The sequence below is a fragment of the Lolium perenne genome, chromosome 1 (genome assembly GCF_019359855.2).
Source record: "Lolium perenne isolate Kyuss_39 chromosome 1, Kyuss_2.0, whole genome shotgun sequence".
Taxonomy (NCBI): domain Eukaryota; kingdom Viridiplantae; phylum Streptophyta; class Magnoliopsida; order Poales; family Poaceae; genus Lolium; species Lolium perenne.
This window is the reverse complement of record NC_067244.2, coordinates 194,756,675-194,769,693: the sequence shown is the minus strand read 5'-3', so window position 1 is coordinate 194,769,693 and position 13,019 is coordinate 194,756,675. Positions and strand designations below refer to the sequence as shown.

The 13,019-nt window shown below is 46.2% G+C and overlaps 1 protein-coding gene across 1 annotated transcript; it reads left to right on the top strand.

Annotated features, from left to right (window-relative positions):
- Nucleotides 1-9,189: 9,189 nt before the first annotated feature.
- Nucleotides 9,190-10,344, top strand: LOC127317417 (RING-H2 finger protein ATL63-like). Its single transcript, XM_051347980.2, has one exon. It carries the CDS (start codon nt 9,433-9,435, stop codon nt 9,979-9,981), a length of 549 nt encoding a protein of 182 aa, XP_051203940.1. The 5' UTR covers nt 9,190-9,432; the 3' UTR covers nt 9,982-10,344.
- The last annotated feature ends 2,675 nt before the right edge of the window (nt 10,345-13,019 follow it).

Below are 13,019 nucleotides of genomic sequence, written 5' to 3'. Positions count from 1 at the left end.
AAAGGGCCAATCTCTTCCAACTCCTCAAGCTTTTTCAGTTCGGTGGAAATATCTTTTTTCTTTTTAATATCAGCACCTCTCTAGTTAGCACCCCACCCTTTTAAAGCTTTCTTGACATTTTTTAATTTCTTTATTAATCTATCTAAACTGTCTTTGGCAAACACCTGTTGATCCCAACATCTCTTAACTCTATCAAGGAAATTGTCCTCTTTGAGCCATCTTTTTTCAAATCTGAAATCTCTATTCTTTACCTTGATATCAAGAGTGTCAAGAATTAGAGGATTATGATCAGACACATCTCTCACCAACTTGTGAACTGTTACAAGGGGAAAAAGGTCTTCCCATGAGCTTCTCATCAAAAATCTGTCCAATTTTTCCAAAGTGGGATCACTATGATTATTGGACCAAGTGTACTGACCACCAGACATATGAATCTCTCTCAAGGCACAAGTATTAATGATAGAGTTAAAAATGTCAGACCATTTATTATGAGTCATGGACTTATTTTTCTCGTTGGAAAACCTCATAAGCTTGAAATCTCCTCCTACCAAAATTGGTAGAGTTTGATTACTGCAAATATTACCAAGCTCCACCAAAAATTCCTCTTTATCAGAGGCTTGAGCAGCTCCATACACAATAATCATGCACCATTTTACATTTATCTTCAGATCAAGCAGAGTTACTTTGATGTGAAATCTACCCATAGAGGTATCACAAATGGTAAACCTGGTTAGTCTAAAACCACCCAGGATACCCCCACTTCTGCCAACTGAACTGATCCACTTCCAATCAAAATCCCCTCCAGGGTCAATTCTCCCGAGAAAAGCAGAAGAAAAGTCTTTTTTGATAGTTTCCTGAAGGCCAATGAAATCCAACTGTTGATCTTTAATCAAATCTGCCAAGAAAAATACTCATCCCTTTCTTCCCTACACCTCTGCAGTTCAAAGAAGCACCTATCATAGATATTTTGGGTTTTTTCTCCTTCTCCTGGTTCCAGCTACAATACCACTCGAAGGGTGGTCATTGTTGGCTTTCACCTGGGCAGCACATGATTTTGATTTAGCTCCCAAAGTGGCATCACTTGATTTTGACTGTGGTCCACTCCTCCCAACCTTACAAGCAGATTTTTTGGCTTTCTTTTTCCTTCTGGACAAAACAGGAGTGAAATCATCCTCCTCCACATCCCTATCACTCTCACTCTGATCATCACCAAGTCCCATCAGGAGAACTTGATTTGAGTCATCACCATTGGTACTCACATAAGAATTTTGCATAGCTACTATGTTGTGTATAGCAATTTCCAAATCTTTCAAATAACTAATTTTTTCAAGAGAAAAGGAAGCAGGACTAACACCCATTTCAAGATCCCTATTTAAAATTTCCTCATCATCTAGCAAGGCAAAAGAGTTATGAGCATTCAAATTTGTACCTGGGATGTTGCTAGCTTCAGTATTCCCCATAGCCCTAGCACCAATCCTTGTATTATGAATGCCCATAGATTCAATTCTGGAACTCATCCTGGGAGCAGGTTGTTGTTGATCTCCACCAGCATTGAGAGAATTGCCACCACCTGGATTTTCATTATCAATAGGTGAATTATCAACCTGTGAGAGAGGATCTTCTTGTGAGTCAGGTTCAGGCTGAGAGCCATCAACAGGAATAACAACAACAGTTCTTTCAGATCTAAGAGAGGGAGCAGCTAAGGCAAGTATCCCCTGTCCCTGTGTCAGATAAGGAGTATCAGAATTCTGTGAATTATCAGTGCTATCATAATCAACTAGCTCATCAGAGGGACCATTTTCTTCATTCACATTCTCAACAATGGGATCAAGGTGGCCCTTGTACTCTTTCTGAATTGTAAAAGCTTTGTCACTGCCAGATCTTGCTAGAGATGTAAGGAACTGCTTGTAGGAATCAGCAGCCTTCTGTGAGGAAGAACCTTCTCCAGAATGAGATGGAAGAGAGGCAAGAGCATCAACAACCTCCTTATGAACTCCAGAAAGAGAAGAAGGTATGTCAGGGACGCAGGAGGGAGAGATCAAGTTCTCCTCAGAATTACAGGGGAGCTCCATTTCAAACAATTTCCTTTTACCAGTGTCCTTGTTTCTTGGTAGAGGGGAAGCTTGCAGGGTAGATTGTCTATGTGACCCATTATGTGTTCCAGAGACTTTAGGAGGGGCTGACTGAGAACCAGCATCAGAATCTTGCAGACCCATTCTCTGTCTTTTAGGAGCACCTTGATCTCCTCCATTACCTTGTGCATCAACAGGGACAACAGACTTGTTGCCAGCATTGGAAGAAGGATCAAACAATTCTCTGGAGTATTGGAATTCATAAAATCCTTTCTTGATTTCTCCAATCCTAGAATTGGGCACCAGGGCCAAGTCCTGGCTACCAATCTTCACCCTCACAAAAGCAAAATGTCTGAGGTAATTCTTGTCAAGAGCAAGAGATTTGCCTACAAGACTACAAGACTGGCAGCATAGTAAACTGTAGATTTGTTCCTGAATTTCATAGGAATGTCTTTAATCCTGAACCAAGCTTCTTGCATGATGGAAATTGGCTCAATGTCACCAGCCCATTTCTCCAAACTGATGATTGCACCTAGCACAGTCCTCATGAATAGTTTCCCAAAATGAGCTAGTTCTTCAATAGTCTTGGCTGAAGGAAACCTTGTTTTGAACTCGGTAGCTGAGACTTCTTTAGCAAAAAATCGCCAGTTGATTTTCATTGATTCTGCGCAAACATTGAACTCATGCTCGATATCTCTGCAATTGACCTCACCTTTTTCCACAGTAATATGCGCATAGTTGAGCTGTTCTACAGGATAATTATCTTCCTCTGGAACAGGGATAGAATAGAAACCAGAGCCAAATTCCTCACTACCAAAGAATGGAGCCTTGTAGTCCCACGGATCATTCTCTTGACAGACGGAAATGTGATGATCGCCACCACAATTATAACAAGAAAGATCTCTATGAGGAATCTCGGTCCTTCTGCTCACTGGAGGTACGGAGGCAGGAGCTGGTGGTGGTACGGAGGACCCCACCGGCTCCGGCAGTGAAACGAGAGACTGTGAGCTATCAGCTACTACTGCAGATCTATGCTGAGATTGCAAATGAGAGCTAGCCACTAACGCGTCTGCAGCTACAGTGTTAGACGATGGCAAGGAGGGAGCTACATGACTTACATCAGCAGATCGAGCGGAGTTGACGTTGGAGGTGGCAACAGGAACAATCTCAGAGCGATGAGCCCATCGATCTCGAGCACGCCGATCATCTTCCTTGCGGGTCCTCTCGGCAAGGGCACGTTCGTGCGCGACCATCTCTGAGATGCGAGTCGCCTCGCGTTACCGCTCCTCATCGAGGCGTCTGCGCTCATCGATTCTTCTGCGCTCTTCAAAACGGAGACGCTCTTGATCTGCATGTCGTCGCTCCTCTTCACGGCGGAGATTCTCATCTTCAAGGCGCCAGTCTTCATCGCGGCGACGCTCGTCTTCCCAGCGGCGCTGCTCGTCTCTTCGATCAGCATCAGATCCAGCCCTTGGCCGGTAACCGAAGTAATTGCTTCTCCTTGGAGGAGATCTGCGCGGCCCTCCAAATCGCCGATCCATCAGCGGAAGAGCGGCGATCTGAGCGAACGATCTGTTGTCGCCGGTGATCGTCCCAGACCAGCGACGGGGAGAAGATGATTGGAGGAGATCGGATCTGGGAGAAGGAGGCGATGCGACGAAGACAACCGCTCCGGTGTCGAAAGATCTAGGGTTTACACGGACCCTCTCCGCAACGCAGGCTAAAGGAGAGACTCGATGAATAGTATTGGGTTGAGGCCCAGCAGAGTCCGCCAGTGAAAAGACTGAGGAAACACCGGGAAGTTATGAATAGAAATGCTCGCAAAATCATCATTTATCTTTTCCTATGTTATTCATATTTCTCATATACATATTTTTGCATTTCGTAATTCGTTTTTTTCCAAAACATGGTGATGTACGTCTAACAGTATTTCTACAAATGCACGGGTGAATGAACTAGGCCATGCATGCATACCTGATGCCAACAACCAAAGTTGCATTGTTAATACACAAGTGGTACATTTTCTAGTAAATACATTCCCCGTACCGGTCCACTCACATTACGTCAGCATTGAAGCGGAGCATGCAGGATCTCTCCAATTTTTATCTCTCTTTGAACTCAATAGACTATTCGAGCAGAACCCTTTTGACAAACCCTATTGGATGTTGTCTTGCACAGCCGCTAATATACAGACACATCAGCAGCAGGTAATGAGCTGGATTGCTCAAGAACAGCTAAAACTTAAGTAAACCACTAAATCATTGACAAATCAGCAATACCATCTGACATCTCGCATTACTTAAAGCATCCTGAACTAATTCGTTGGAGGGATCAAGTTCAAGACTTGTCGCATTGTCTTTATTTCGAAAAATCCAATCTTAAGCAGTACATACAACTTAGTTATGCTTTAAGATATTCAATATAAATGAAACTAGGTCAAAGTTTATTAAAGGACAAATTCTCAGAAAAGATCTAACGTTGCTAGTGTTGCCAGTGGGTGTTGACTAACGAATGCAACAACATACATTTCCCCACCAGGTTTTGGTATACTATTTAAGTAATAGAAATTTTAAAAGATTATGATTCTATTTCTATTTAAAACTCATATATGACACTCATAAGAGCAAAATAAGATAATCCAAGACCCATATGAAAATTTTCTAAATATGTAATAAAATGGAATACTATTTTTTTATAAATTGCATCATGATCTTTGATCTGGCAAGAAATAAAACCTCCTATGTATTGTACGTACCCTCTCTCACCATCTCACGCTCTCTCCCTCTCAAACTTAAATTTCTTGGAAGTTCTAGTTTTTTTTCTTTTTGCAGATTCCAGTAATTCCTACACGTGCATGTTTTTTTTTTATCTTGACAAGATTAATAAAGCCATGCCATCTCAATCATATTTTATTGTATTCATATTTTTTAGCGTCCTATGTATATTTCTAAAAGAGGAAATAAATATTTTCTTCTCTTTGTGCAAGAAACCATGCGTGATACTCTCATCAGTATATTTACCTTATTTAGTTACATGAATTTCATATCACTAGTTTAGGTAAGAGCTAAACCACATCTAACAAAGGAACAACTTATGCATAACCAACCCGGAAACATATCTTATACAGGCAAAATTCCATGGGCAATATACTTGCGCATAAACTGAAAGTCCAACTTCGTATTAGATACGGGTCAAAGAAGTTAACAGCACATTCGAAACATACATTATTGCTAAATTTTAGCTGAATCTGTGCATGTGTGTTTTGATGATTTCAAGCTGATATATTTTGCTTGAGCAAGACCTGATCTGCTCGAGCTTTGCGATATTATTTGTATGTCATAGACAAGTAAACTTTGGAACTCACTGTGCTCAAGGGACAATCCTGCATGTCGTCAACGTCTTAAGAGTTTGTCTAATATACTTCATTTTCAACACTCTGTTGTTCTTTATTTCAAAATCTTGTACTTATGTAAGTAATTGTTATTTATTTTTAGAGCACCTATTTGCTTGGCAACTTTAATCTTTTGATTTTTTTTGTTGTACGCTAAGCAAGAAGATACATTATGCCATTCCCTTTATTAGAAGAACAATCACATGTTATCTTCACAAAACTATTTGGAGAACTTCTTTAATAGATTAAATCAACTCCTAGTTTACGATGAAAAACACCAAAATTGGTTTTCATAATAGGATTATCGTGCTATTTCGCAATACTAACAATATTTCTTTCATATGGTGGGGAAAAAATAGACCACGGTCGCTTACGAACCAACCAACTACCATGTTAAAATGACATTTCTATTTGAAAGTCAGGGCCGGCCCACAGGGCGGGCAAACAGTGCGCCCGCACTGGGCCCCTGGGAGGCAGGGGCCCCGGCCCAAGTGCTACTGTTGTAGTAATAGGAAGCCCAAGTCCAACCTTCCCAGGTTCGCCATGCTGAACATTCACGAGCCAGGAAAGAATGATTGTTCGCTGCTGGACCTGTAGGTTGTAACTAATTTACCTTCTCTGACTCCTCTACTCCCTCAAACTTCTCAGGCGCAGGCTCCCAACAGCCCCACCACTCCCGTTCCTTTCCTATTCCGAGGTCACGGCCTTGCATTAATGGAGAAAAATGTCTCAATCTACATCTTCATCATTCCCGAGTTCTCGTTCCTCAATTTGACTCAAATACATCTTCCCTTTGGGCTTTGGCTCTGATGGTTCAATATCTTCTTAGGTATTCCAATCTTCCTTGGATCTATAGGAGAACTAAGGAGATTTGGAGAAAGAGAGAAATTCATTTCAGTTTGTGGTGTGGTTTTCATGTTTGTGTTGAGTGCTGACTGATACGGCATGCATATGAAACCGGGTTCTTTTGTTCCCTTTATTGGCCATCTTTTATGCAACTTGTTTATAGTATGTCTTCTAGAATCAATAGAATCCCAAATACTAGGATCAATGGACAATTCTTTTTAAGAACTACTAGTACCCTTTCTAGGAATTCCCTGCAATTGACTATATTACATGTTCAAGAGCAATCAACTGGTAATATAAATGAAGATGACGAGATCCAGTAAGGACGGTAATATTTTTAGCGAGCATTCAAACCAAACCATTTCAACAAATTCAGAAATTCTAAATGTTGATAAACCACAACCTTTGGTTGTTTATATTATTGAGCCACAACCTACCATGTCATTGTTCTCTTGATCCGTTGATCAATATACCAAAATGTTGGTTGTGTCAATTTTAGAGTCAAGAGGTCATCTATCTATGTTATGCATTGGTTATACTTTGTTTTTGATATGCAACATATTTTTTAGTGTTTATGTGTGAACAAGGGCCCTTGTTTTCATCTTGCACCTGGGCCCCATAAATGTTTGGACCGGATATTATTTTTTGAATTGGTGCAGGAGCTATGCCTTTTTCATCGATTAAGAAGGAGAACCCAAAGGCCTAAGCCAAACCAAACATGTTATATCACATAAAGCAACCACACGTGGGTGGCTAAAGTACATGAATAGGTCTAAGGCACTAGCTGCGCAAAGTGCTTGGCGCCTGCCACGATCTAGGAAAGGCCTTCTTCCTTAAGCTTGGTCACAAGGAGTGAGGGAATAGAGGCTTTCTAATAAAAACACTTGCGTTCCCTCCTTCCGCATCTCCTAGCACACAAGCGAAGTGGCTGATCTAAGCCCTTTTTTCGGATACCTGTTGTGTATAACAATAATGCTCCCAAAGATTGGAGATGCCTGATATAGAGGTACGAGCATGGAATAGGTCCACTGATCCTTGAGTAGTAGTATATGAATAGCATGTGTTCAATATTCTCTTGTGCTGCTTTACATAGTTGGCAGAGAGAATCATCGGACAACCCCCTTGTTGCTAGGGAGTCAACAATCTAGACCCTTTTCTACGTGAAAAGCAAGGCGAGGATTCTACACATGGGGAGGGTGGGGGTGGAGGGCAATGTATCTCACGCGACACAATGGGTCCCCTACCAACCGACCTATCAAATTGCACCTTATAATAAGCTAGGAGGTTGTGTAGAGACCATTGGTGATTATGGCAACAAATTCTTGGTTGTTACTGAGAATGGTTAACTGAACCAGGTAGTTGGCGGAGAGCAGGTCTAGGTGGAGGTCGAGAATCCAAGCATCGTGGTCAAGATTTTATGCAACCGTCTTGTTCTTGCGACTGGAGAAGGGTTATAGCAGTGGTGCCGCTAGCTGCAATAGAAACCCGTTGAGCCATGTTGACTTCTATAATTTTTCAAAACCTCCATCACCCAAGGTTATCGTAGTGCATGCATCGAGAAGATAATGTTCCATGTTGCCATACGGCATGGAGAGGCCCATCCAAGGTTTGTGAGGGGACTTCTAATTATGCTAGATCCAGTGAAGATGAAGTGCTCTCGCAAAAAAAAAGTGTCCAGAATTCTAGCCTCCCTATCATTTGGGTGGTAGAACCGTGCCAATTGACCTTGCATTGCCTCTCTATAACATCGTCTTTTACGGCTCAATGGAAGCTAGACACTTCTGGGAGAAGATCTTGATTGATCCTTTCCTCGTCCTTTGGGTAGTGAGTAGGCGAGTATGTGAGTTGGGTAAGAGTGTAGTGTAGATTTCCTTACCCATGACCTTCCTGCCATGGCGATGAAACATCCTTGCCAAGTTGTGGCCGTGTTTACCGTTTTGTCCATGATTGGCTGAATGTCCACCTTCCTCAAGCGCCCAAGGAAAATAGGGAGTCCAAGGTATTTGACTAGGAAACAACCTTTAGTAGCTTGGAAATCTTGTAGGACGTCGTCAAGGTCAAGGTTCTCACATCTAATGGGCGCGACGCTGCACTTGGCAATATTGGTGCAAAGTCCGGCGATCTGGCGAATATTGTCTAGAATTTCTGCCAAATTCTTGACGTCCCGTCTGATTGACTTGAGAAAAAAAATGAGCGCATCATCGGCATACATGGAGATTCTAAGCTTGGTGAATCTTCTTAGAAGCGGGGTAGGGAGGCGTGCCACGGTTGTAAGATGGAGTAGCCGATGAAGGGGATCAATAGCCAAATGAAAGAGCATAAGAGAAAACCAGTCGCCTTGGCGGAGTCCTCCTCGATGAATTATTGGTGCTCGAGATGCGATTGATTTTAATTCTCGAGGTCGATGTCATAAGCAGCCTGGAAATTGATGATCGGCAAGAAGCATCAAAACCAAGTCGGCATAGCAGCTCAAGGAGGAAGTCCTGTTGAACAAAATACATAAGAGGATAGTGTGTTCCCGGTTATTAATTACTTAGCCGACGTCGACCCTAATCCGGAAAAAAGCTCTGGATAAGACAACCATTCATATCAACTTACCGCCACATCGAACCAGGAGGCAAAGGGTCCATCATCCTCAGTGGTCATCTTTTCGGAGCACAAAAAATTAACATAAATCATATTTGTTATGATAGAGTTGAGAATAAAACAAAGTGTGCCCAGCTAACACCACTTCCCAACAAACTGTAGAAAAAAATCCAGGATTGTAAAGGCTGATCTAGCTTACAATTGTAACCATGCATATTAAACACATTAGTCAAACTATTTGCATACTAATAAACTCATCACCAACCATAGTATTGTTTTGTACCTCCCCTTCCACCCTTTTATAAACCCCCCATGTGCTTCAGTTTCCTTCACCACTTTCATACTTCTTCCTCTATTCTTGCTTGCTATCTTTCCTAGCCTGCATTTTTGGTCTTCTGGACAAGCTTTCCTCGTTCGTGTTCTTCTTCTTGAGATTGAATAACGAACTTGACGTCTCGGTTGTTTTATGCACACCATTGGCAACTGTCGTCCGCCGTTTCTCTCGTCCAAAGCCATCTTCTCGCATCAGGCGGCGCCATGTTAACGGCCCAGAGCCCAGCGACCGCGGTGGCTGCGGCGGCGGTGGAGAAAAGCAAGCACTGGGCTCCGCACGGCCCTGTGTTGACGGCATGTCTCGTCAGCATAAACCTGCTGATGATCCTCCTCATCTTCTTCTACTTCTGGCGGTTCTTCTCCGGGAAGCGAGGTCCCTTGTCTCCCGGCGGCGGAAACGACGAGGAGGCGTCGTCGCCGGCCGACAGTTCGCCGGCGACGTCGCCCAGAGGGTCCAGGCGCCTGACCGACCCCGACCAGCTGCCCGTTTCCGTGTACGACTCGAGCAGCGACGACGCCGTCGGCGGGAAGGCGGAGTGCGCGGTGTGCATCGTGGAGTTCCGCGACGGCGATCTTGCGCGCCTCCTCCCGCGATGCGGGCACCGGTTCCACGCGGCGTGCGTCGACGCGTGGTTGCGGCTCCATTCCACGTGTCCGCTATGCCGCGCCGACGTCGTTGCCCCACCGCCCGCCGCCGCCGAGCCCAAGAACGGCGACCCCAAGGACGACGGCGGCGAACAGTGCCCTGTGTGAGCTCGGCGGATGAGATCCACGCCAATGCAGAGGAGGGGAGGAGCACGTAACGGCGGAAGGCGACAAGATTCATTCCGTCGGCGTTGCTGTCCTTTAGCTGACTCGCGCAAAAAGTCGGCGAGGTGCGGTTGGCTTTCGTCGTCTCTTGTTTTGCGGTGCCCATCCTGTTATATCTTCTTCTCAGTTTTAGGCCTATTTCGCTGACGCGTACATATTTAGATCAGTCTTCTTATATTTGATGCCCGTATGATTGGAATTGGAAGATTAGTAACAGCCTGCGTCTCTGCGCGACAAAATTTGTTGTGTAAAGTCTGCCTGTAAATTAATACTGTAGAAATTTTGATCAACTTTTTGGGTGGTGAATTTCTGGACGCTGTGTGTGTCTGCAACTATGCAATGTCCAGGATGGGAATTGCCATACAAAGCCATAAATCATTCGAAAAATATACTCATCGGGGCTTCTGGGGTATATTTTTCGAGCTCTCCAGGATGGTTATGCGAAAGGATAGGGCTGGGGGATGCTTGCGAATTTGCTCACCTTTGGGACGAAAACCCTAGCTCCTAGGGTCGCCCCCGCGGGCGATCTGGGGGCTCCTTGGTGGCGCCCCTCCCGAGCCCTCCCCCTCCCTTCCCCCTCCTCCTCGCTGCCGCCAGAAGGCGTCGCCGGGCAAAGCCCGCGCGGCGTCGGCGGCGGCGGTGATCCTTTGCTCCCTCGCGCGGTAGCGGCGGCGCGGGTCTTCGCGGCCGGTGAGGGCGCCGTCTTTGGTAGGGCGCGGTGGCGAGGTTGCCCTGCAGCAGCGCGGCTCCGGCGTGCTCGCGGCGGTGGCGGGTCTCGGCGCGACCTGCTGCGGGCGGCGCGTGCTCGGTGGTGCGGCGGGCCTGTGGAGTTCACGAGCGTCGCGGTAGAGGCCTGGTGCGGCAAGGCGCGGCCGGCGGCCGCCCTCCCCGTCACGGAGGTCCCTGGCGAGGTGTTGGGTAGTGCGGCCAGATCCCGATCTGGTTGCCTTGAGTCGGGCCAAGGCCGGGGCCTGCGCCCCATCCGAGCCCACCTACCTCCGCCCCAGATCTGCGGGCTCCCGCAGCCTTGGGGGCTGCTGGGGCCTGGGTGCCGATCTGGATGGTGGTGATCTCTTGGTGCAGCGGCGGTGGTTTTGGTTGGGCTCTCTGGGCGGGCCAGGGCAGGGGCCTGGGCTTTGACCCAACCCATCTCCAGTTTCGGCATGCTCGGGGCTGTCGGTTTGCAGTTCCAGTTTCTCGCGCGGTGGCGTTTCCCGTCTCCTCTCTCGTTCGTCGGTGCTCTGAGCTGGGATACCGGGGTGGCGGCCCTCGAAGGTGGGAGTCATGTTGGTTGGCGGGCAAGCCAATGACTTTGGTGCTGGCTGGTGACCACGGTCGTGAGGGCGGCATGGTGGTCGGCGAGTTGAGTGTTGTGGGGCAGAGGGCGATGACCATGCTAAAGGGAAACATTTGCCCCGTGGGCCACAGTGGCAACGTCCATGGACGGCGTTCCCTTGCTGAAGGCGCCGTGAGGCAAATCTTCGTCCTTCTACTTCCTCTGGGTGAAAACCTAAGATCTTCGGATCGGGCGGTGGCGGCACTCCGGTGTCGTGCTCTTCTTGAAGACACCGCCTTGGAGCCCACATCGCGAGGCTCACCGAGGGTTGTGACGGAGGTGATTCTTCGGTGATCATCGGCAAGGCTTGCTCCGTACCCTTCCCTTGTCGAGCTTCCTTGGCACTGCTGTTCGGTTTGTGAGCAACGAGGGTTGGCCCCAGCGGTGGTCGGCTTCCGGTGGCGTTTCTGCGACGGACGAGTATTGTTGAGGCGCGCGTGAAAATGGCTCACTCTCGAGTGAGCTCCAGCCCGACACTGTAGACTCCAGCTCTTCTTCGAGTCTCGTAGGAACTTTGGCTGAGCTTGTTGGTGATACGTCCCAAACGTATCTATAATTTTTGATGCTCCATGCTTGTTTTGTTACAATTCGTATATGTTTTATGTGCGCTTTTTCACACTTTTTAGCATTTTCGGGGACTAACCTATTAACGTAGTGCCGCAGTGCCAGTTCCTGTTTTCTGTTGTTTTTGTGTTTCAGAAAAGTTGTACATGAAAGTTTCTCGGAATTGGACGAAACAAAATCTCAGAGTCTTATTTTTCCGGGACGAAGACGGAGCCAGAAGGACACGCGCAGGAGAGCTGCCACGTTGTAGTACAGGGCAGGCGCGGCCCCACCCTTGGCCGCGCCTAGCCCATGTACTGGCACCTCGTTGCCTCGTTTGCTCCGCTCTTCCGCCTATTTATTTCTCGTATCGGGAAAACCCCAGATATCAGAGCCTCCATCCACGAAAAGTTCTGTAGCCACCGTCGTCGCCGAAACCAAGTTTTGGGGGACAGAAGTCTCTGTTCCGGCACCCTGCCGGGACGGGGAAGTGCCCCCGGAGCCATCGCCATCGACTCCACCGCCTCCACTTCAACTCCATGAGGGTTTGTGAGTAGTTCCCGGAGGGACTATGGGTTCTTGCCTGTACCTAGATGGTACTCTCTCTCATGTGCTTCAATACATTGATCTCATGAGCTGCCTTACATGATTGAGATCCATATGATGTAATCGGTGTTGTGTTTGTTGGGATCCGATGGATTGATCATTATGTTCAGTATATCTTATAAGTTTGTGAAGTATTTGTTGCTACAATACTGTTATGTTTAACGCTTGTCACTAGTGGACGAGTGGCATGATCTTAGATCAAGACTTTTTGGCGCCGTTGCCGGGGAGCATAGCTCTATTTATAAGTTCACCTGGTGATGATGAAATCCCTACCTCACTACTACCTCCGTCATTAACAAATGAAGATGAATCTACTGTGAAGCTCAAGTCCAATGAAGTTCGGATTGGACCTATTACAAGGGCTCCTACGAAGCTACTTAAACAACAGGTGAACTTGTTCCTAAACGATAATTTGATTGATGAGAACTTTATACTACCTAAGTCCTGTTATTTATGTATCATTAGGTATGAAGAGGAGACAAGCATCACATGAGGA